This window comes from Capra hircus, chromosome 15 (genome assembly GCF_001704415.2).
Source record: "Capra hircus breed San Clemente chromosome 15, ASM170441v1, whole genome shotgun sequence".
NCBI lineage: Eukaryota > Metazoa > Chordata > Mammalia > Artiodactyla > Bovidae > Capra > Capra hircus.
Genome location: NC_030822.1, coordinates 34,585,653 through 34,610,509, shown reverse-complemented (window position 1 = coordinate 34,610,509; position 24,857 = coordinate 34,585,653). Strand labels below are relative to the sequence as shown.

At 42.6% G+C, this 24,857-nt stretch overlaps 1 protein-coding gene across 1 annotated transcript; it reads right to left on the bottom strand.

Moving 5' to 3' along the window:
* Window positions 655–18,805, bottom strand: TRIM6 (tripartite motif containing 6). The gene is made up of 8 exons (XM_005689803.3): window positions 18,742–18,805; window positions 10,381–10,870; window positions 9,799–9,894; window positions 8,895–9,125; window positions 4,358–4,380; window positions 2,153–2,253; window positions 1,872–1,898; window positions 655–1,670 (listed from the first exon to the last, which is right to left on the bottom strand). The coding sequence occupies exons 2-8, from the start codon at window positions 10,801–10,803 to the stop codon at window positions 1,108–1,110; spliced, it is 1,464 nt and encodes a 487-aa protein (XP_005689860.1). The 5' UTR covers window positions 10,804–10,870; window positions 18,742–18,805; the 3' UTR covers window positions 655–1,107.

The window sequence follows — 24,857 nt, the reverse complement described above, 5'->3', positions numbered from 1 at the left end:
CTCTTGAGCCACTTGGGAAGCCCATTATCATTGCTATCCATAATGTGAAAGATATTAAGATATTTATTTTTTTGAACTGTCTTCAAAATCTTAGTGTGCAATTTATATGTATGACACAGCTCAATTCAGACAAGTGTTCAAGAGCCACCAGAACCTCTTGGCTACCATAATGGACAGCCAAGCTCTTGATATTCAACTCCTTGATATTTGTTTCCATCCTCACAGCCACCTCATCATAATTTTATAGTTGGCTCAAAAAGCATACAGCACCTGTCTACCAAAGGCACTTGTTCACAAGCTGTTCATGAACATAAAGAAAAGGAGGTATGAAGAAACTAGAAGAAATCGTTCTCTTCCAAAAAGTGCTTTATATTGATTATTTTCTCTTTACATTTTCCCCACATTGTGGCAGAAAAATCTGTATGGATTGGTCATTTTCTTCCTCTCCCCTGTTTTTATTTCAATCCATTTAGAATAATTTTTGTTTTCCAATTAGTACATTAGATTTTTAAAATCCACGAAGTTTGTAGTGAAAATTGAAGTTAGAACCTTTCTTTAAATTGAATTTAAAACTACCAAAATTAACGTTTTAGCACTCAATCTTATATACTTACACACACAAAAAAACACTCAGTGGATTTTAGCACTCAATTTTATATATACTTACAGAAGAAACCCAGCGATTTCTATGCTCATATATTGCATTTTATAAAAGCTGACAACAATGTTACAGGAATATAAAGTTACAGGTCAATTTATTTTATAAACAGAGATGAAAACAAAACCTAAACAACATACGAGCAAAGACAAATCCAGTATTGCTTATGAATAATAGTGGTTTATTCCAGAAATGTGTGTTGGTTTTAAAAACGAAAACATATCAATATACTCAGTGACAGAATAAAAGTGACATGTAATTATCTCAATAATTATAGACACAATATATGTTGAAAATTTTCCATTCAGTACATAAATTGACATCAGATAGAAGAGTATTTTCTAATACTGCATCAACAAAGAAAAATCTTCACCAAATGGTCAACAGGGAAGAAAGGATAAACTGAGATGCAGGAGAGACTTGGGGTACAAGGTATCAACTCAGGATGTTTACGAGCTTGGGCGACGCAGAGTCATCGGGAACACACAGTTGCAAGGATTAAAATACGGACAAAGGGTTGTAGGAAAGTAATACTTAGAGAAGGTGTAGATGGGGAAGCCATGGTTGGTGACATTGTAAAAGGAGACTGTGCCTGCGTCATAGTCTAAGAACACCCCAACTCGGCGAGGGGGCACTGTCATGGATAAGAGCAGGGAAGTGGACGATTCCTCGTAGGCTCTGTATTCATGCTGGTGATGTAATCCAATCACCCAGTACCCACTTTGAGGCTGGTATCGGGAGTAAACATTCCGATTGTTTGCAAACTGGTTGAAAGAGAAAGCAGGTCCCACTGAATCACTGCACACCCCCAGGATCCAGTCAGTCTTCTTGGCCACATCTACCTCCCAGTAATGCTTCCCTGAGGAGAAGTGCTGAGAGCCCAGGACACCACAGCCGTAATGCTCTTCCAGATGAGACCCGGACAGCTGAGCGCCCACAAAGCGCACCTGCCTCCGGTTCTTAGACAGGACAAGATTTAAATTAGCTGTGTGTGGATTCAGGGTCACGTCCACTGTGGGAGAAAAGTACAGCATCAGCAGAGCATGGGTACATGGTCTTATGACTCTGAGAAGAGGAAACACAGGTTACGAGTGGGAGGAAATGGAGCTGGGTGGTGGGGGGAATAGCGACACCGCATATCTGAGAGTGTGTGTGGCTATGAGTGGGGAGGATAAGCACACATCAGCTTAAAGAGGCCGCAGTTTCTACTTACCCCAGTAGCTCTGGACATCTGTCAGCTCTGTAACGACAAAGAGTCAATCACACCAGCAGTCTCAAGTCTGCCGTCCCCTGGGTGAGGGGAGTGTCAGGGAATTCTCTACGGTTGTGAACTGGCCACTTCATTCCCCTTTTAAATATGAACTGCATCTTCCTCAGCATACTGTGTCACTCCCTCTGCCACTGTTCCCAAATACCAAGCACGCCCTGCATTCTTTCCATTTCCTCCTACCACCATGATCCCCCATCCAAACTCTGTTCCCTGAAACTCCTCACCTCTAAACACTCGAAGCATCTTTTTCAGATCTGGAGCTCGAAACATACTCTTCAGCTTGGTGGGGAGAGCCTCTGGCTTCTTCAAGGTCCAGAACTCACTCCTAGAGAGAAAAGATATTATGAAACTCCAACATGACTAAACTTGGATGCCTCTAATTCCTGTGTCCCAGGCCCACTGGTGAACTGCAACATTCTTTCCTGAAGAAAATTAGCATCATTCTGCAAAGAGCTCTGGCATAGGAGCCAGAAGACCTGGACTAAAAACTAGCTTCTCACCATATGTGTACATGTTGATAAGATTTTCATGCTTTTTTTAATGACTGTGTAGTACCTATATCTGGGTTTCCCAGGTGGCACTAGTAGTAAAGAATCTGCCTGCCAATGCAGGAGATGCAACAAACACAGGTTTGATTCCTGGGTTGGGAAGATCCCCTGGAGGAGGGCATGGCAACCTGCTCCAGTATTCTTGCTTGGAGAATCCCATGGACAGAGGAGCCTGGCGGACTACAGTCCATGTGGTTGCACAGAGTTGGACACGACTGAGCACAGAGTCACAAAAATAGTATCTCTATCTGTCTCTGTATCTATATTTATCTATTAATATCTACACCACATCTTTATTCAGTCAACTGTTGATGAACACTTAGAATGCTTCCACATCTTGGCTATTGTAAACAGTGCTGCAATGAATACTGGGGTGCATGTATCTTTTGTACAGAATGGGGAATATGGCCAATATTTTATTTTATATTAACTTTAAATGGAATATAATGTATAAAAATATTGTCTCACTATGTCTTAAACTAATATACTCTTTTGATTCAACTATACAACAATTTTTTAAAAAGTTGATAGGATTTATCCCTCAAAGCCTCATTTTGGTTTCTTTGTTCGGTTTGTTGTTTTGTGAAACACAGCTATTTTTTCTTCTTTGCATCCTGGAGACTGAATGCATGCTAAGTCACTAAGTCGTGTCCAACTCTGCAACCCCATGGACTGTAGCCTGCCAGGCTCCTCTGTCCATGGGATTCTCCAGGCAAGAGTACTGGAGTGGGCTGCCATTTCCTCCTTCGAGGACCTTCCTGACCCAGGGACTGACTCCACATCTTCTGCACTGGCAGACAGATTCTTTACCTCTTGAGCCACCTGGGAAGCCCAGAGACTGTATAACATTAAATAAAATAATGGCTGGGAAATTTTTTGCTACCTCTAAAAGAGACACAAAATATTTAAAACATCAGTGACTTCTTAGAGAGTCTACAGGTATCTGTGTGGACAAGCAGGACATCAGGACCTGCTATTGGGGCTTTCACAGTTATCAGACAAGGGGTTCCCTCTGAAGAGTCTGTGGTTTACGTCTTAATGTATTACAGATGCCTAGGGAGAAAGACCCTCAGAACAGTCCCTTAGTCTCCGGGAATGTTACCTCAGTTGGAGAGAGGAAATGTCCTCATCCCAGACTGAGAGTGAAAACTTCCAAAGGGACAACAGGCTCCACAGGTCACATGTCCGTAGGAGCCTCAAGGTACCAGGTATGTGGGCAACTTTAGGGGTTGCCTTGAAGAATGAAATTCTACAGTATGTGATACAAAGTATGTTCTTGTTCCGGGGCCAAAGCCACCTTTTTCAAGACCTCAGTCTATGTTTTTATTGTAACTGAGAAATGCTAGTCTGAGGAAAACTTGGTAGCAAGGTATGGATTGTTCCAAAGCCAAGAGAGAAAGGGAAACTTAAGCAGAGGTCCCTAGAGTTGATTCCTGAACCCTGAAAAACAAATGCAAATGGGAAATTTCCCTCTAATAAAAGTATATGGGCAAAGAAAATCGCTGTGTATTTTTAGGTAGCTATAAAGTACTGGAATCAGGGCTGGAAGCAAGTATACAGAAGTTTGTTCTATCACAAGGTACAAGGTGAGTCAGTGATACTGTAACCCTTGATTAAGGACACCACTGTCCTCAATTTATGACCTACTGCAACCCAATTTCTCCTAACATAGAAACCAAGCCATTCCCTTTATTCTGGAGGACCCCAAATTCTCATGCTAAGCAATTCAAGACACCACAGTCCTAAATCTTCCCTGCCTGGTGACTTTTTTTCCTTTCTCATTGACTGTAAGATAACTACTACAGGAGCCTCCTAACCCTCCTAACAGGGTATAGGGATCTTTTGTCAACCCAAGGGAACCACCTCATGTTCTATACATACCTTTTTGCAACATCACTCACATCCTAGAAGAGAAAGAGAGAGGTTAAGACAAGGAGCAATAGACCAGTCCTCTACTGCAGCCACATCCATGTCTATCATCCCACCCTCACCACCCCATGGTATGTTGGGGATAGAGATGATCCAATAGGAGGCCACAAAGCAGAGGCAAGAACTCAAAGCAGACTCTCCCTGAGGCCCAATCCAGGCCTATCAGGAAATGATTCGACCCATGCCATAGTGCATTTATTTTTATAAATGTGTGTGTGTGTGTGATGTTATATATGTACATCATCTATGATTTGCCAGGCACTGTGCCTGGTCCTAGATGCTCTTACATGACTAAGTCCTAATTTCTGTGATCTAGATGCTTACATTCAGGTTGCTGAGGATACAAGACCTTAAATGCGGCTGGTTCTCAAATCCCACCTCCCCTAACTCTCTATGTTGCTTTGCTGACTTTGTATTTTTCTTGATTTCAACACACACACCTGTTGATGATGCTCACATTTCTTTTATATACCCCAGTACATGAGATACAGGCTTCCTTAGTGACTCAGTGGTAAAGAATCTACCTGCCAATGCAGGAGATGCGGGTTCAATCCCCTGGGTCAAGAAGACCCCTTGGGGAAGGAAATGGCAACCCATTCCAGTATTCCTGCCTGGGAAATCCCATGGACAGAGAAGCCTGGCAGGCTACAGTCCATGGGATCACAAAGAGTCAGATACGACTTAGTGACTAGAACAACAACATAAGCCGCAAGAATCACAATTTCAAGTTGTCTGAAAGAAAACTTACTTTTTCTGCAACCATAAAGCCTCTTCTGTAACTTTCCATCTTTTTCAATGACATCAGCATTCAGTCACGAAAGGCAGACAAAGTACTGTCCTTAAAACTGATATTCACCCCAACATCCCATCTTAGACCAAAGTAGTCCATTTAACACCCTCAACTTCCTTTAGCCACTGCTCTTTACTATCATTACTACCACTGCCTGATTCATTTGAGTAGAATTATCTCAGTTCAGTTCAGTTCAGTCACTCAGTCGTGCCTGACTCTTTGAGACCCCATGAATCGCAGCACGCCAGGCCTCCCTGTCCATCACCAACTCCCAAAGTTCACTCAGACTCACGTCCATCGAGTCCGTGATGCCATCCAGCCATCTCATCCTCGGTCGTCCCCTTCTCCTCCTGCCCCCAATCCCTCCTAGCATCAGAGTCTTTTCCAATGAGTCAACTCGTCACATGAGGTGGTCAAAGTACTGGAGTTTCAGCTTCAGCATCATTCCTTCCAAAGAAATCCCAGGGTTGATCTCCTTCAGAATGGACTGGTTGGATCTCCCCGCAGTTCAAGGGACTCTCAAGAGTCTTCTCCAACACCACAGTTCAAAAGAATCAATTCTTCGGCGCTCAGCCTTCTTCACAGTCCAACTTTCATCTCAGGGCCTCTTAAATAACCTTTCTAACTTCTGCTCTATACATTTCAATTCAGTAGAAGAAAAGGCCAATGGTTTGATCTGTGCAATACAAGAATAACTATTTTCATAGTAGTGGAGCTATTTTTGGTTGTATCTTGTAAAAACACAACTAAAACTGGCTTGGATATATAAAGTGGCAGATGTAGATTCAGGTTTGTAAAAAAAAAATTTTTTTTTTGGCCATATCACACTGCATGTGGGATCTTAAGTTCCTTGACCAGGGATTGAACCTGCACCCCCTGCAGTGGAAGCAAGGAGTCTTAACCACTGGACTACCAGGGGAGTCCCAAGGCTGTACTAATCTTAAGGCATACTTATAATAAGACACTCAAATGATCAAGTCAGGGTGCCACTCTGCGCCTTTTCCTCTTAGCTTAGCTTTATTCTCAGGTTCACATTTTGAAACTTGAAAGCTGCAGGTATGTGTCCAGCTGTCAAATCTTCATGGGCAACAATGTTAAACAGATACAGAAAAGAGGAGGAGGAAGTGTTTGTGATGGGCAAGTTCTACAAAAATTGACTAAGATAACACTCTCGTCAAAATGACCACTGGGTGTTCTGGGTAGAAGAGTCGAGCAGGGGCCTCAACTAACAATTAAACAAACTGATTATCCATTTGTACTTATGAAGCAATGTTTCCAATTTGAGGACACTTGTAAAGGGGTTAGAATAAGCGGGGTTAGAAGCAAGCATTAGGGCAACCAAACACAAAAGATGAAGAAAAAAGCAAGAAGAATAAGCTAAAGACATGAAACCAGAAGCAGTGAATGAGGAAAAGCTCCAAGTGGTGGAAAATAACTACCCATGACCCCAATATGAACTAACCCATGATCCCAATATGAACACAGATAGTGGAGGTGATGGAATTCTAGCTATTTCAAATCCTAAAAGATGATGCTGTGAAAGTACTACATTCAATATGCCAGGAAATTTGGAAAACTCAGCAGTGGCCACAGGACTGGAAAAGGTCAGTTTTCATTCCAATCCCAAAGAAAGGCAATGCCAAAGAATGCTCAAACTACCACATAATTGTACATCTCACATGCTAGTAAAGTAATACTCAAAATTATCCAAGCTGGGCTTCAGCAGTACATGAACCATGAATTTCCAGATGTTCAAGCTGGATTTAGAATAGGTAGAGGAACCAGAGATTAAATTGCCAACATCCGTTGGATCATCGAAAAAGCAAGACAGTTCCAGTAGAACATCTACTTCTGTTTTATTGACGATGACAAAGCCTTTGACTGTGTAGACCACAACAAACTGTGGAAAAAATCTGAAAGAGACGGGAATACTAGACCTCTTGATCTGCCCCTTGAGAAACCTGTATGCAGGTCAGGAAGCAACAGTTAGAACTGGACATGGAACAACAGACTGGTTCCAAATAGGGAAAGGAGTACGTCAAGGCTGTATATTATCACCCTGCTTATTTAACTTATAGGCAGAGTACATCATGAGAAACGCTGGGCTGGAAGAAGCACAAGCTGGAATCAAGATTGCCAGGAGAAATATCAAGAACCTCAGATATGCAGATGACACCACCCTTATGGCAGAAAATGAAGAAGAACTAAAGAGCCTGTTGATGAAAGTGAAAGAGAAGAGTGAAAAAGTTGGCTTAAAGCTCAACATTCAGAAATCTAAGATCATGGCATCTGGTCCCATCACTTCATGGCAAATAGATAGGGAAACAGTGGCTGACTTTATTTTCTTGGGCTCCAAAATCACTGCAGATGGTGACTGCAGCCGTGAAATTAAAAGACACTTGCTCCTTGGAAGAAAAGTTATGACCAACCTAGACAGTATATTAAAAAGCAGAGACATTACGTTGCCAACAAAGGTCTGTCTAATCAAAGCTATGGGTTTTCCATAGCTTTAGTCATGTATGGATGTATATCCATCCATAGTCATGTATGGATGTGAGAGTTGGACTATAAAGAAAGGTGAGCACCAAAGAACTGATATTTTTGAACTATGGACTGCAAGGATGGACACTCCAGTCCATCCTAAAGGAGATCAGTCCTGGGTGTTCATTGGAAGGACTGATTCTGAAGCTAAAACTCCAATACTTTGGCCACCTGATGTGAAGAACTGATTTGAGAAGACCCTGATCCCTGATGCCGGGAAAGATTGAAGGCAGAAAGAGAAGGGGACGACAGAGGATGACATGGTTGGATGGCATCACTGACTCAATGGACGTCAGTTTCAGTAAACTCTGGAAGTTGGCGATGGACAGGGAGGCCTGGTGTGCTGGGGTTGCAAAGAGTCGGACACGGCTGAGTGAATGAACTGAACTGACCTCAATACTAGGGCCCAAGAATAAGTAAAGAAATAATTATTCCACTAGGAAAGACAGCAAGAGGAAAGCAAGAAACCAAACAGAAAATAAGGAATAGGCTGAAGGTTTCAGAATGTCTCAAGGTACATCTTGCTTCAACTTAACAGTCACACTATTCACTCTATGAAGAAATAGCCACTCAGATTTCCACCTCAGTTCAAATCTCTCTATCAGATTTCTGGATTTGACAGCTTGCACTCTCCCAGTCTATATACACACAGAAACCAGAGTTCTTTCTTTGTTCCTCAAAAGCTCTGTTTGAACTCCTATTATAACATGTTCAATGAGTCTGTCCTATAGAACGGAGTCACAGCAAAGAAGAGTTGGTGATTACATAAAAAAATCTCTAAAGTACTTGAGTTTGGTTGTGTATGCCTGTGACTAATCTGGGTGAAAGGAACCTGACCAATCCCAACACAGCATCAGAGGTCAATAGTACCAAGACTGAGAAATGATGCTATAAAATATCACTCACTATACAAGATCTTTGACATAGTATTAACTTGACTTTTGGAGTATCCTTTATACATAGGAAATATGAGACAAACCTTATCATTTGTACTTTTAATTATCCTGTGCTTTATCCATGGATAAAGCTTGAACTGTCTAAATAGCGAAGACACGATATATGATCAAAGGAAATTTTTTCTTTCCTTTACCAGGATAGGAGTCCCAGAAGGGAAGGAGAGTTATTTTCTCTTGGTCTTGGCCCCTTTCCCATTCTTACCTGCAGGAGCTCTGTTGCTGACCCCTGACAACGGCGCTCCAGGTCTGAGATGAGCTCTCTCAGGGACTGGCTCTGCTGGACCAGCTCTACCTCAGCTTCTGCTATGATGTTCAGCCCCCTCCTCTCCTCCTCCTCCAGCTTCTTCAGCTGTCGCTGCTCCTCTTTGTCCAGGATGTTCCTCAACTGATCAAACTGTTTCTGGATCCTGTGTCTCTCAGGTTCCACCTGATTCTTAAGGAACATGGAAAAGAAAGAGGCTGCTAGTCTGCTGAGCTGAGGGTCTCCTGTATAAGGGGAGAGGTGAGGGAGGCAGGCTCTGTACTGCTTTCCTGGAAGGTCTCATTGGGTTGGAGGAACAAATGAGGGAGTAGGCCCTGCAGAACCTGCTCGTTCTTTCTGTTCTCCTTTCAGCTCTTCTCAGGCCACTGGCCCCAGGCTGCCTTATCTAGGCTTCTAAGACAGAGACTTTGATTTCTGGGGGTGGTTCAGATTCTAAACACCTTTCCTGTCCTGTCAGGACTAGGTATCAGCCTCCTCTTCCAGTTTTCAATATTGATATAAGAATGACTGGCCTGTGCCTGACCTATTTTTCCAACTTTTGAAACTATAGAACAAGGTCCAGAATCCTTAATTAAGGGCTGCCAATGACTATGGTTATTTCCCCATATGATTATCTTCAGAAACCTAAATTCCCTTTGATATGTTCATTTCTATTCCCCTTTCTCTCCCCCTTACTCTGCACCAAGAACAATACGCTTGTTTGGAAGGCTTGCTGTGAAGAACTGGGCAAAAGGAAGCTTATCTAGCCAAACTGGGGAACAGATAAAACCGGGTCTCCTTTGCCTTCAGCTCCCATGCCCTGGCTTGATTTCTGTTCCAGGACACCTTCAGAAGAATCTCTTACCTTCCAGGATGTCCTCTTCTCTCTGATAACAGCTGTTAATTTCTCAGCTTCCTGCTGCTCTTGCCTCAGCTTCTTCAGAGACTCCTGGAACTTCTCCTGGAAGAAACACATCAAGTCAAGTTAGGGTCAAGTGTCAAACTGTCTCAGTGCTGAGACATGGAATGAATGGGGGAGAGATTACGCTGACCTCAGGAGATGCCAGCCCTGGAATGAAAAACTGAGGTCAAGTTACCTTTGACAAACAAGGGATGGAAACCAGTGAGAATAGGCACATTCTCTTTTCTGTGGGGGAACCACCTGACCAGGAATCACTTTGAGTTCTTTACTCTCACTGCCAATATATCCCCTGCACTCACCCTGTCTAGCCCCCTGCTGGCCTTCTTCAGCAGTCTCTACTCATGCAGAGCCGATCCTGGTAAGCAAGACAGAGACCGTCTCTGCTCTTGGTCAGAAGGGCTTTTTCTAGGTTCACCCTCTAGGTAAATGGGAGGACTACAAAGAAATTAGATTAGAGCATAAAAAAAAGTTGAAATCTACCAAGCAGCCTGTTCCTGCCTGTCTTCCCCCTACCTGGGCACCCACCTGGTACTCCTGGGCTATCTCCTCCATGAGAAATGTGTGGTGACCACGGTGCTCCTGAGACCGTTCGCAAAGCCAGCAAATGAGCTTCCCATCCTCCTCACAGAAAAGCTGGAGTTTCTCTCCATGGTGCGCACAAAGAATCACCTTCAGCTGCTTCCCTGAGCCCAACACCACCTCCCTGAGCCTCTCGGCTATGTTGGCCAGGTGCCGATTGGGCCGCAGGTTTCCAAGCCAGTATCTGGTCTGGCACACGGGACACCTGCTCTGGCCCTCTTGGCCAGGCACGGACTCCTTGTTGTTTGCGGTGATGCAGGCTTGGCAGAAGCTGTGTCCACAGTCTATGCTCAGGGGTTCGGTCAGGAGCTCCAGGCAGATGGGGCAGGTCACTTCATCTTGGATGTCCACCAGGACTGCGGAAGTCATTGTAGCCACTTTCCTGGCCTCTGCCTGCTCAGCCCTTATTTCTAAGGTACTTCCTGCGTTTGGAATCCTGGGTAGATGGGCAAACAAAAAAGGGTTCAGGGTGAGAAATGAGGCAGACAAAGGGAGGCTGACTGTTCTGGATAAAGAGGTCAAGCACTGGGGTAATGGGAACTTCTCATTCTAACTTCAAACATGTTCTTTGCCCCTGCCTCACATTAGACATCAATTTGCACCCTCATTATAGCAACAAAACAATTTCCTTTTACTCACTGGATAAAGGGACAATGAGATCCTGGACAGAAGTGGACTTGGGTGAGTCACAATCTGGTTAACCTTTTCTCAGCCCACTGACACACATCCTCAGTGTTCAAAGCACCAGAACATGCTGCTCCCTCGGGATGTTTGCACTTGCTGTTCCTACTGCAAGGAAGCCCCTTCACCCTGATATCCACATGACTCTCTGACTTCTTTCAACTTTCTCCCTACATGTTTCCTTACCAGAAGGGTTTCCTCTATCAAGCCTAGTGAAGGCACAGCCACCCACACCATCACTTTTCATATACTCAATGACTTTATTTTTCTTTTTATCACCACCTAATACATTTCCTTAGGGGGGCTTCCCTGGTGGCTCAGTGATAAAGAACCTGCCTGCCAATGAAGGAGATGCAAGTTCCTGGGTCAGGAAGATCCCCTGGAGAAGGAAATGGCAACCTCCTTCAGTGTTCTTGCCTGGAACTCCCATGGACAGAGGAGTCTGGTGGGTTACAGTTCATGGGGTCACAAAGAATCAGACATGACCAAGCAACTAAACAACAATACGCATCTTTAATTGTCTGAATCCTCCCACTGGAATATAAGCTCCATGAGATCAGAGACTGTTTTGCTTATTACTGAATGAGTTCAGTGCCTGACACACAGGTCCTCAACTTTCGATGAAGAAAACCAGAATCTCCTCATCTCTCCATAGATGATTAGATCTTTCGCAGCAGCTTCTTCACCTCTCTTTGCCATCATGTTGGCACGGCTCTCCAGGACCTAACCTCCAATTCAAAGGTTATCATTTATTGGGAAGACACAACCACCTTCTAACAGAGCTTTACACAGAGCCCTTTCATCTCTCATGGTCACTTTCCCAGAAAAACCCAAAGAAATCACAATGACCACAATAAGATGATGTCACATCTTTACAACCAACACTTTTATAACCAGCTGTGATTTCAAAACCATATTCCCCTGCTTTATCCCTCATAGGAAAACTATGAATAAATTATTTTTTGGCCTTTTGATAAGCAGAGAAACTAAGTGACTTTATAAAAATCACACAGCTTATAAATCACAGAGCCGGCAACACTTCTCATGTCGAGTCCTAGTTCAAAGTTCCATCCTCAATCTTGTAACTTTAACCCCAAAGATGGTGTGTGTGTGTTAGCGCTTAGTTATGTCTGACTCTTTGCGACCCCATGGACTGTAGCCTGCCAGGCTCTTTTGTCCATGGAATTCTCCAGGCAAGAATACTGAGTGGATTACAATTTCCTTCTCCAGGAAAGATGGTGTTCAGTTCAGTTTAGTCGCTCAGTCATGTCCAACTCTTTGTGACCCCATGGATTGCAAAGATAGTCTTAAGGGTGCTCAAAGTCCAGCACTGACCTGGAGCTTTGGGGACAAGACTTTACCAGGGCTGTCCAAAACTCTAGCAGGAGGCTTACGGGGCCCATGTGAATGGGAGAGGAAGAGACAGGTGGGCAGTTGATGTCATATATGGTCTAGGGATAGGATAATTAATTCATTAAGAGCAGACCTAGGCAGAAGTATGCAGGTGGGGTGTTTGGGACAGAGGTCTTATAGCATTTGGGGGAAAGTATTTCAGAATCACTGATAGGAGAAAAAGATAAAAGTGGAGGAAAAAGAGGAATGAAGAATTGATACCTTTAATAACATGGATGAGCTGTGAAAACATGCTAGGTGAGTAAAACCAAATACACAAGATCACATATTATAGAACCCTTTTTATAAGCAATGTCTAGGACTTCCTTGGTGGCACAGTAGATGAGAATCCACCTGACAATGCAGGAGACATAGGTTCGGTCCCTGGTCCAGGAAGATTATACATGCAGCGGAGCAAAGTCCATGTGCCACAACTACTGGGCCTGTGCCCTAGAGATCACACGCCACAGCTGAGCTCGTATGCTGCAACTTCCAAAGCCCACGCACCTAAGAGCCTGCGCTCCGCAAGAGGCGTCACCACAGTGAGAAGCACACCAAAACGAAGAGTAACCCTCACTTGCTGCAACTAGAGAAAGCCCGTGCAAAAGCAATGAAGACCCAGTGCAGCATAAATAAATAAAATTTAAAAATAATATGGAGAAGATTAGTGGTTGCCAAGAGGTGGTGGGACGGGGAATAGAGGATGCCTACCAATGCATTTGGAATCACTTTGGGGGGGGTGATGAAAATATTCTGGAATTAGACAGTGGTGCTAATAAACACCTTTGTGATTTAAAAAAAAAAAACTTATTTGTATACCTTGAAAGGGTGAATTTTATGGTATATGAACTGTATCTCAATTTAAACAAATTATATGACAGGAAAAAAAAAAGACGGAGAGGCTATCTTGTGACTTCTGGTTCAGAGCTCTCCCAACTCCACAGCTTTTACACAAGGCAGCTATGGGAAAAGACCTGAGTCAAGCAGGGTGCTGTAGTTTATATGGGGAGATAGGGATGATTGAAATAAACCCCATACAAGGAAGTGTACCACTCACGACTGTGAGCAGGAAACACATCCTCTTTTGAACACATAGCAAAGACAATCATTATTAATGCAAGCAAGTATGTATTCATGAAGTTATTTGTTGCAAGGGATAGTGGAAAACAAAAAATAATCATAGAGACCATTTTTTGATTGCTTTTTATGTGAGAGGCAATGGCTGAATCTAATCCCATAATAACTCAATCAGATAAATGTAATAACACTTTTTTTTTTACAAATGTGAAAAGTGAACTTCTTAAAAAGATATTCAATTACCAAAGGTCTCGGAATGAATAACTGATGAAGCAAAGGTTATAATCTAGTTTTATGCAAATCCAAACCTCAGTTGTCTGGTCCTTAAAAGAAGAGAATGTTTCCTTTATGCAACCCCTACCCCCACACACTACCTGCAAAGACACTCAGATCACAAAGTGGCTCAGGTTGTTTCTACCGACTCCTGACTGGTGCTTGTCTCATTTTTCAGCTGTACTGATTCAGCAACTGATAGCTCCCTTCTGATGTTTGAAAGCATCCTACAGCACTTCCTAAGCTATCTGCAGGCTCCTTCTCCAGCCCTGCTCTGCTTCATTCCTCACGGCACATCCCTGGGACTCCATGCTTCCCTTTCCCTGACATCGTGAGATGAGAAGAGAGGGCACTGCCCACTGGGGTAACACAGATGCAGCTCTGAATCCTGAATTTGTCTGTCTCTGGGTCTGGAACACTGGGGTAATTCCTGATCTGAGATGTGATTTTGTGAATTGCTGATGACAAGTCCTCCCTTACAGCACACTTGTCATAAATTACCTGAGCCTGTGTAGAAGAGTCTCAGTAAAAACTGGCTGTCACTACATTTATACCACCATTGCTTGCCAATCTTTAGTGCTCTGCCCTACTACCACGATGAAAAGAGCCTCTTTGATATTTTTACCAGGAACAGGGATACAGCAAAATCTGATGAATGGGTAACTCTATATAAGTATTTGTTATAAGGATGAATGCATCACTTTCTCACCCTTTTCATATCTTCCTCCTACTTTTGGACCTAGGGGGGAAAAATCCACTATCTCAAGTCATTTACAAGATTTAATAAGATGGCATTTCCAGGAGTTGGTGATGACAGCGAGGCCTAGCGTACTTCGATTCATGGGGTCGCAAAGAGTTGGACACGACTGAGCGACTGAACTGAACTGAACTGAAGGACAAGGTGAGAAAGCTGGACCTAGCCCAGTCATTTTCCCATGCTTCACATAAGGGTTAATTAGGGAAGCTAGTAGCTTCTCTGATGAGACAACTCAAGATATTGGAACTGACCCTAACTTTATTTTTTGTCTGTGCTTAATTAATATAGATGTCCTCATTGAAAAATATCTTCTCATTCTTGAAAGTTTTCAGTCATTAAATTATATTACTGTTGTCTTAAATCACATAATTTTAAAGAAATCTAGAAGTATTTATTTATAGTATTCCACCACTGAATCACTCATTGGAAACCACATGTTCCCATTGCCTATACAGGAATGGGCCTAGGAGTCTAGTTTGGGTCACCAAAGAAGAGCCAGCTGACAGAGGCACTGCCTACTTGAAGGTACACTACCTCTGATTCCAGCTGTGACCCTCATGTACAAGGTAGGCCATAGCCTGACTGAGAGCAAATATAATTCTATGTCTCTTGACTGGCCCCCAGCAAAGGTGGATGTATACTGTGTACAACATGCTCAGTGTGGGCAAAATTTAAGAAAACAAAATCTGTTAGCTAGGCAGCAGCAGGGAACTGATGGAGTTAAACCAAGGTATGCTTTGTTTTGCAGAAACTAACCATTGCAAAAAGATGCAAAAAGTTCCAAATACCAGATGGTTCACAAACGTTACAGTGCATTCCAATCAACAAAATAACCACAGTGTGAGCAAACCACCAAGCACCTGTTTGCTTTCCATTTTTGTTGCCATTTCATGAATAGCCATGTACCTCGGACACAAAACTTCCTTGATCCTGCTGTTCAGAAAGACAGTTTTTGAGAGCTTCTCCCTGCGTCCTTGTCACAAGTAAGAAACTTCTACTTTAATCAGTAGTTGGTGGTCCATTGGCTATGTACCCTAAGTGGTGGACCCACTGAATCTGGTGACAGGTCCTGTAATTGACATCAATTTTCCCCTCTTGAGGGCCTAATAGGATTAAAAAAATATCAAGTTGCCTGACAGTAACAAGCCCTTACAGAAGAGCCTGAGAAAGTGCCCCAGACCAAGAAAACAATCTGTGAGATAAGTAAGGTGAGTACAAGGCGTTGCTAGGGATCTAGTGATCTGAAACCATGACCTGAGTGGATATTACCAAACAATAAAATGGGCGCACTGATACATACAACAAAATAAATCTCAAAAGAATTATGCAAAATGAAAGAAACTAGACAGCAAGGATAAGGTGCTGTATGATTTCATTTATATGAAATCCTAAAAATGACAAAAAAGTCTACTATTTGAGAACAGACTAGTGGATACCAGGGCCCGGGGCTGCCAGAAGGGGATGAATTACAAAGGGACACAGAAAAGTATGGAGGATGATGGAAATCCCCTATATATATTATGACTGTGTTGTTTGGACAACTACATATGGTCAAACCTGATGGAGTTGTAGGCTTCAAATTGCCAACTTATTAAATGTAAATGACAACTCAGTAGATCTAACAAAAAACAGAAGAAATGCAATGAGAAAAACTGAGGCTTAATTTTCTGATCTTCTGAACACAAATTAGAAATGTGTCGTCAAGCATGGTAGTCACATGTGGCTACTGAGCACTTGAGATGTGGCTAATTGAAAATCAGATGTTTTAAGTATAAAATACACATTGAAGATTTGGTAAGAAGCAAATAATCTGGTAAGAAAGATTTGGTAAGAAAAAATAATCTAAAACATTTCATTAATGGATTTTAAAATATTGATTACATTGTCTAAATATATTTGAGGTGCATGAAGTTAAATATATTAAAGTCAATTTCTTCTAATGTTTTAATGAAGCCAATAGAAAAATTGAAATTATGTATGTGGCCCTATAATTCTATATAACTTTTCCATCTAATGCTCTACTTGAGATATTCAAGGCAGAGTAAGATTCTTGAACAGAAAAGATTATGTAAGAGTTGATGTCTCTTGTCATGAAGTTGAACCTGGGGAAAGGAAGAAAACAGACTCAGCTAATATTCAGTTGTAAGGGTTTGAGTGAGCCCTGCCCACATGCCATTAGGCCCTTCACCAATGGCTACTGCTCAATGCAGCCCAGATGACACAAGACTAGCCAACAGAGTCCCATGTCTCAAGAGCAGTGTGGGTGGCAGAAAAATGAGTCCCACTGTGTGAAAGCAGATACCAGAGCCTAAGGGGAAGAGCTCAGATCAAATTAGCACATGAAAGTGAAAGTCCTACAGCCTGGTCCAACTCTTTAGGACCCCATGAACTGTAGCTTGCCAGGCTCCTCTGTCCGTGAGAATTCTCCAGGCAAGAATAATGGAGTGGATTGCCATGCCCTCCACCAGGGGATCTTCCCCACCCAGGGATCGAACCTGCATCTCTTATGTCTCTCCTGCATTGACAGGCAGTTCTTCACCACTAGCAACACCCGGGAAGCCCAAATTAGCAAATGAAAGAAGCCAAATCCAGGACTGGGTGGGACCAGTTACATTAGAAGCAGCCTCCAGAAAATGGTCAAGTGGTCTGCTAACTTGCCTCACTGGAATCCAGAATTTCTGGGCCTCAGAGAGATCAATTCGGTATCTGCGTTTTTATAAGATCTCAGGCGATTCATATGCACATTAAGTCCTCAGATGCTTTGCTTTCTTCCCAGGTAATTGCAGTTTAGGGTGCAAAATAGAAAGGGGTGAAGGTGGGTAGGGAAGAGCAGAGAATGAACTGATACTTAGATCTGAAACATCTTTTAGAATGAAAGCTCACAACTCGATATTAAAATGGCTTTCAGAGTAAAAGTCAGTAAATTGGTATTCTGTCCAAAATTTTGATTTCGTACTTTTCTAAGGTAGGCATTGAGTTTGATTAATATTTTGAGTATTTACGGACTTTTTCAGGCGCTCTCCTGTGTTTAAACTTCTGCCTCACTTAAACCTCACCAAAACTCTAGAATGTAAATATGATGCTGTCCATTATACAGAGAGAAGCTGAAGCTCAAGCAACAGGTAGGGGGAACACAGGTTGGGTCTAAGTGGCCAAGGCTGACTCAGCTAATATTCAGTTATAAGGGTTTGAGTGAGCCCTGCCCACATCCCATTAGGCCCTTCACCAACGGCTACTGCTCAATGCAGCCCAAATGACACCAGAAAAGCCCAGGCACTCTGGCCACAGCTCCTATGCTCCTAACCACACATTTCTATCTTCATTGACAGATTAAACGCTGTCTCTAATCTCGCTGAGCTCATTCGCAGTGAGGATGAGAAAGAAATAAAGATAAATTATCTGTATCATGAGCCCCACAAGGTAAGGGACCCCATTTCTTCTACAGCCCTGTCACTTCAAGTGACAGTAAGTGGTCCAGCCGCAGCGGGCAAACATCTCCGGGTGAAGGGCACGTAGAGGCTTCAGATAGTCAAGGCAAACGAAAGGCTTTTAAAATAGTCTCTGAAGAACAGACAATGCTCACGAAAAGGTCTTTTCTCCTGAGCTCAGCGGGGCGCCGCCTTGCCCGCTACGGGGAAATTGCACGCAGCCCGCAGGTCCGACTGAGTGCGTCCGGAAGGCTCATCCCCCAGCTCGCTCAGGGTGGAGTCAGGGCCTCAGGGGCGGAGGGGTGGGGGTGGGGGCAGGATAAACGGTGCTCACTTCCCGGAGCAGGAACGAGGCAGATGGGGGGAGGGGCTGCTGACCTTTGGATCCAAGCCAGTCCCCAGGTCGGCAGTTACTCCCCAACGTCATTCCCTAACAGGACTTTCAGAGGTGACTCCCCGATATCCTTTAGCTTCCAGAATCAGGGTTTCATTATCACCACCTTTACACAGGCTACTCCCAGCTCCAAAGGTGTCTCTTCCTTAACTCCCTTCCTGAACTTGAGTCATCTCAAAACTGCAGAGGTCTCCCTCAGTCGGCCTCCACCCGCGAACACCCCCAAACAACCTGTAGGACGGGTCAAACTCTGAACACTAGTGGGGACAGCGGCGGCTGGCCGGAAAATGGATTCGCTCACCAACCTGCAATCTGTGACTTGGATCAGAGCCGAGGATTTACAGCTGCTGCCGCCGCCACCGAGGCAGAAAGGCTCAGGGGGAAAGGGGCGGGGGCGGGGCCGGGGGGAGGAGATGCTGCTGATTTGTCCAGCGCCGCGTTGGGTCCTGCACTCCAAGGCCGCATCCAGCTTCAAGAAGGCGGTTCCGCTTACCGGTTGAACCGCAAACGGTGAGGCCTCGGCCAACTCCTGAAGGCCAGGGATGGTGCTTGTAGGTTGTCTTCAGTTTGGCTTCCTGACCTCATGTCAGTGTTAGTATACTCATACCTGTACTCCGTATTAAAATATCAATTAAAATATCTGAGTAAAAGTATTTATAACGTTATACGAATAAGGAAAGATAACAATTTGGCGTTATAATGGCATGCTTTGCAAAAAGATCATTAAAGTTTATCAATTTAAAATTACGAATATAGTTGGAACTTGTATTACAGATATAACTTTGTATCTAATTTTAATTGATATAACTGAGAGACTGTAAATGTTTCTTCTTAAGTCCTTAGGAATACAAGCAAGCTTTATGAAGCTTCAGGAACTTCAACTGTAGGGGTTTAAGAGCACAGCAATTCTGAGAAGAAAAGAAAGGCTAAACTTTCTGCCCCAAGGAAACTGACTTGGGAAGGCAGTTAGGGAAGGAGGGCCTGGACCTATGAGGGTATCCAGATAAAAGTCAGAGCAGAGGGCTCTGTGATTCAACATAATATTTTCTAGGTTCATCCATGTTGTATCTTGTGTGAGTATTTTATTCCTTTGACGCCTGAGTAATACTCTATTGGATGGGTTTTTCACATTTTGTTCATCCGTCAGTTTTTAGACATTTAGATTGTTTTTACTTTTTGGCTATTGTGAATAACGTGTTTATGAATTTTCTTGTACAATTTTTTTTAAATAAACATAGGCTTTTTATTTCTCTAGGGTATATACCTAAGAATAGAATTGCTGGATCATGTATTTACTTTTGTGAAGAAATTCCCGGCTGTTTCCCAAAGTGATTCTAATATTGTGCATTCCCACCAGCTTTGTAAGAAGGGTTCCAGTTTCTCCACATCTTTGCCTGTACTTGTTATTATATGTTTTGTTTTCTCTTATAATAACTTACTTTGTGTGAAGTGCTATCTCATCTTATTTTAATTTGCATTCCCTGGTTCAGAGGTTAAAGCGTCTACTTCCAATGTGGGAGACCCGGGTTCGATCCCTGGTCGGGAAGATCCCCTGGAGAAGGAAATGGCAACCAACTCCAGTGAAGATCCCCTGGAGAAGGAAATGGCAATACACTCCAGTATTCTTGCCTGGAGAATCCCCTGGATGGAGGAGCCTGGTAGGCTACAGTCCACAGGGTCTCAAACAGTCGGACACGACTGAGCGACTTCACTTTCTTTCTTTCACTTTCAAGGACTAATAGTGTTTATCATCGTTTCATACACTTTACTATCTGTGTACCTTTTTTGAGAAATGTCTATTCATGTCCTTGGTCTTTTTTTAAATTGGGTTATTTGTCTTTTTCTAGATTTTCATATATTCTAAATACAAGTCCTTTATGAGTTCTGTGATTTGTAAATATCTTCTACCATTCTAAGGGTAGTCTTTTCATTTTCTTGATTGCATCCTTTGAAGATTAGATTTTTAATTTTGATGAAAACCGTTTTTTTTTGTCACTTGTACGTTTGATGTCATGTCTATGAAGTTTTTGCCTAACCCAAAGTCATGAAGACTTTCTCCTATATTTTTTTCTAAAGATTTTATAATTTAACTCTTACACTTAGAACTATGAGCTATTTTAAGTTCATTTTTACTGTGTGAGATAGAGGTTCTGTTTTATTCTTTTGAGTGTGGATAGCCTGTTGTCTCAAGGACATATTCTTTCCTCATTGAATTGTCTTGACATTGTTGGGAAATCATTAAGGAGTTTTGTGTGTGTATGTGTGTGTGTGTGAAAGAGAGAGAGATGGTAGGGTGTAGTTGGGAATGAAATATTTTCAGTGTCTAAATGTTATGTAAGAAAAGATCACCTGGCTGCACTGATCAGGTTGAAGAGGTCTGGAGGTGACAGACAATGCCTAAATCCAGGGAAATTAAATGTCTAATTATTGCTTTAATTTGGAGGAAAATTGCTTAACTAGATTCTATTGAGTACAGATAGAAGACAATGAATTTGTTAATAATTGGTTTTCTCAACCTGAAATTGAAGACAAAGTGTAGGTGGAAATTAAGGATAAGTAAATCATGACATATAGCCAGATCTTTTACTCTCACTCTTAATGACATCTATTTGGAAGAAAAGGTAAAATTAAGAGATGAAAAATACGAGTAAGAAGAGAAATGTGAGCTGATATGCAAAGGAGCCCACTGAAGAAACATATTTCCAGGGAAAGTACCTTGAAGGAACAGAGCAAAAAGCCAAAAAGATACTTCAAGAGAGCCTTGATATTAAAGAAGACTAGTATCTAGCAAGGAATAGATTCAAAAGAATGATGATATCTAGCTCAAGAATTAGCTCAAAATTCATTTCATCGAAAGCTTTTTTTTAAACATGAGGATTAATAAACCAAAGAGTTTGTAACATTGCATTAAATACAACTTGCGTTTTCTTTTTCTGAATTGTTTTTCTTTTGAGAATAGCTATTCCAGAATTTCAAGGTAGAAGTTACACTGCTACTTTTAGAATGTCTATCTTTCAAGTTCTCCTAACAAGTTTTCCTTGATCTTTCTTATTTCCTTCACCCTATTCCACATTTTTGAATCTCTACTTTATTCAAGCCCAATCCACTCACCCCAACCCTTAAAAAGATATCTTCATATGACTTTATAGATTTGATTTTTGCACTTGAAATTCAATTTATCACAGAGAAGTTAGTGAAAGGTGAAATATCTGCTTTACAAAGAAACTCTGAGAACCCCAATTTACATTTGTTTGCCTAAAATTAACTGGCAGATCAGGTAATGAATAGCTGTTGTCCTATAATATATCTGTTCATCTATTTCCTGGAGAAGACAATGGCACCCCACTCCAGAACTCTTGCCTGGAAAATCCCATGGGCGGAGGAGCCTGGTGGGCTGCAGTCCATGGGGTCACGAAGAGTCGGACACGACTGAGTGACTTCACGTTCACTTTCACTTTCATGCATTGGAGAAGGAAATGGCAACCCACCCCAGTGTTCTTGCCTGGAGAATCCCAGGGACGGGGGAGCCTGGTGGGCTGCCGTCTATGGGGTCACACAGAGTCAGACACGACTGAAGCAACTTAGCAGCAGCAGCAGCATCTATTTCCTATTGTGTGTGTGTGCTAAGTCCCTTCAGTTGTGTCCAAATTTTTGCAACCCTATGTAGGCACTGTAGTCCATGAGGGTTCTCTGTCCATGGGATTTTCCAGGCAAGAATACTGGAGTGGGTTGCCATACTCTCCTCCAGGGGATCTTCCCGACCCAGGGATCAAACCCTCATCTCTTATGTCTCCTGCATTGGCAGACAGATTCTTTACCACTAGCGCCACCTGGGAAGCCCGATTAATCTATTCCATGGGGTTTGATTTTATTCTCTCAAAGGCAATGGGAAATGCAGTTATTTGTATTTTGGATAGATGCGAGCGTGGCTGGATAGTTGGGGACGTGGAAATGCCCAATGCTGAAATCAAGATCAACGACTATTGAAACAGTCCAGATGAAACTAAACTAAAGCAGTAGAGTGAAAATATGAAGGAACTGATAAAACAAGTTGCTAAGATGGAGTCATTAGGCCCACTGACTGCAGCATGTTGGAGGAGGGAAGAAGGAGGAATCTGAAATTGATTTTTCTATTTAAAATTTTTGTTGGAATATAGTTAATTTACAATGCTGTGTTTCATATGTACAGCAAAGTGATTCAGATATATATATATATGTGCTGTGCTGTACTTAGTCTCTCAATCATGTCCAACTCTTGGCAACCCCATAGACTGTAGCCCACTAGGCTCCTATGTACATGAGGATTCTCCAGGAAAGAATACTGGAGAGGGTTGCCATGCCCTTCTCCAGGGGATCTTCCCAACCCAGGGGTCAAACCCAGCTCTCCTGCATTGCAGGCAGATTCTTTACCATGTGAGCCACGAGGGAAGCCCATATATATAAATATACACACACATACGTATGTTTTATGTATATATTCTTTTTTCACATTCCCCTCCATTATAGGTTATTACAAGATATTTAGTGTGTCTCCCTGTCGGTCCTTGTTGGTTACCTATTATATATACAGCAGTGTGTATATTTTAATCCCAAATTTCTAAGATTGATTTTTGCATTAAGATATTGGATAGACAGGGAAGCTGTTCACAAGGTGAGGAATTACAGAGACAAAGCAATTTTCTGGGGAAAAAAATGCACATTTGTTGTTGCTGTTTTTTAAACCAAACTAGCATATCTTGAATATCATTCAGATAAGATTAAAACACTGAGTTCCAAGTACAGTGTGAAGTGAAGTGAAGTCGCTCAGTCGTGTCCAACTCTTTGTGACCCCGTGGACGGTAGCCTACCAGGCTCCTCCCTCCATGGGATTCTCCAGGCAAGAGTACTAGAGTGGGTTGCCATTTCCTTCTCCAGGGGGTCTTCCCAACCCAGGGATCGAACCTAGGTCTCCCTCATACCAGGCAAATGCTTTAACCTCTGAGCCGCCAGGGAAGCCCTTCTAAGTAAAGTGTAGCCACTAGATTTTACTATAGATTTGTGGGTCAACACACTGTACAAGTGTTCAAGCCAGAAAATGTAATTATATCCCTAAGGAGTTATGTATGGAATGATAAGAAACAAGAGGCTGAAGAATAACACATTGAACTCTTCAAGGCCAGGGATCATTTCTGTATTCATATGTGTATAACTGTAGAATAATGTACTAATTATTCAGAATTAGCTTGTGGCGGGAAGTACATGACTTCCTTTTCAGGGATCAGATCACAGAAAGAAAATAATATAGACTCCTCGATGTCTCCTACAAGTCTGTCAGACTCTGCAACTTGGAGTTATTATTTTTTTATCTTCTCATGACCCCTGTTGGTTCACTAGAATAATCTGCCTGGACCCTGCTCTTGCTTTTATGACTGTAATAATAAACCTTTCTGAAAGGGGGCAATGTTCTGTGATTTCTGAATTGAACCTGTTTTTCTTTTCTCCCACAGGACGGAAAAGTGCCCCAGAAAGGAATATATGGATGGGGTTAGGGTGGGAAGTGTCAGCTACTTTGTCTGGTGAACTATATCACAGTTCACAGTGAGCCCTTGTGGGAATCAGGGTAGTGAAAATGCATTACTGAGCAGTTAGCAGATACAGGTCACTGAGCTGAGTATTAAGGATTCATGATCAGCAGGCGTGAGCAAGTATCTAAAGTGAGTTTGGCATGTTCTCAAAGTCAGTGGGGAAGGTGGAGTAAAAAAAAGTCTCAGGATCGGTGATTTTTTTTCTGTGTCCTCACATTTTATTACTGAAAACTTGGTTATTGGGCTATAGGAATTGCAGTCTGAGCCGTTAAATTCTGCCTGTTGATTTCATCGTTGGGGTGCTTTGACTCACATGCCTTTTCAAATTCTGAACCAGTCTGTGGTGATAGTTTAGTAGCTAAGTCATGTCAGACTCTTGTGATCCCATAGCCTGTAGCCTGCTAGACTCATCTGTCCATGTGATTCTCCAGGCAAGAATACTGAAGTGAGTTGCCATTTCCTTCTCCAGGGGATCTTCATGACCCAGGAATTAAACCCAGGTGTCCTGCATTGCAGACAGATTCTTTACCAACTGAGCTATGCTGCTGCTGCTGCTGCTAAGCGGGAAGCCCTATTCTCAGGGAACCATTCTGAGAGTTGTAGTATTATGACCCAAGCTTTCCATCACTGTCAAAAGAACTCAAGTCTTGCTCTCAGGCCATAAAAGATCCATACCCTAGATCATGGAATTTCTAGAGTTTTTCCATACTTAGTCACTCACTATAAAAACCTCTCCTGTGGAGTTATTGTCAGGTTAGTGAGATTGTCCTTCTCTGACTTCTTTTACGGAGAAGGCAATGGCACCCCCGCTCCAGTACTCTTGCCTGGAAAAGCCCATGGATGGAGGAGCCCGGTGG

What these genes read in the sequence shown, in the direction of transcription:
- TRIM6 (XM_005689803.3), bottom strand. Translation starts at nt 10,803, where the DNA reads ATGACTTCCGCAGTCCTGGTGGACATCCAAGATGAAGTGACCTGCCCC. An exon ending in CAGCAACAGAGCTCCTGCAG is followed by an intron (nt 4,381 to 8,894) that starts GTAAGAATGGGA and finishes TTTCTCTTCTAG; the next exon opens with GATGTGAGTGATGTTGCAAA. An exon ending in GTGAGTGATGTTGCAAAAAG is followed by an intron (nt 2,254 to 4,357) that starts GTATGTATAGAA and finishes TTTTCTCTCTAG; the next exon opens with GAGTGAGTTCTGGACCTTGA.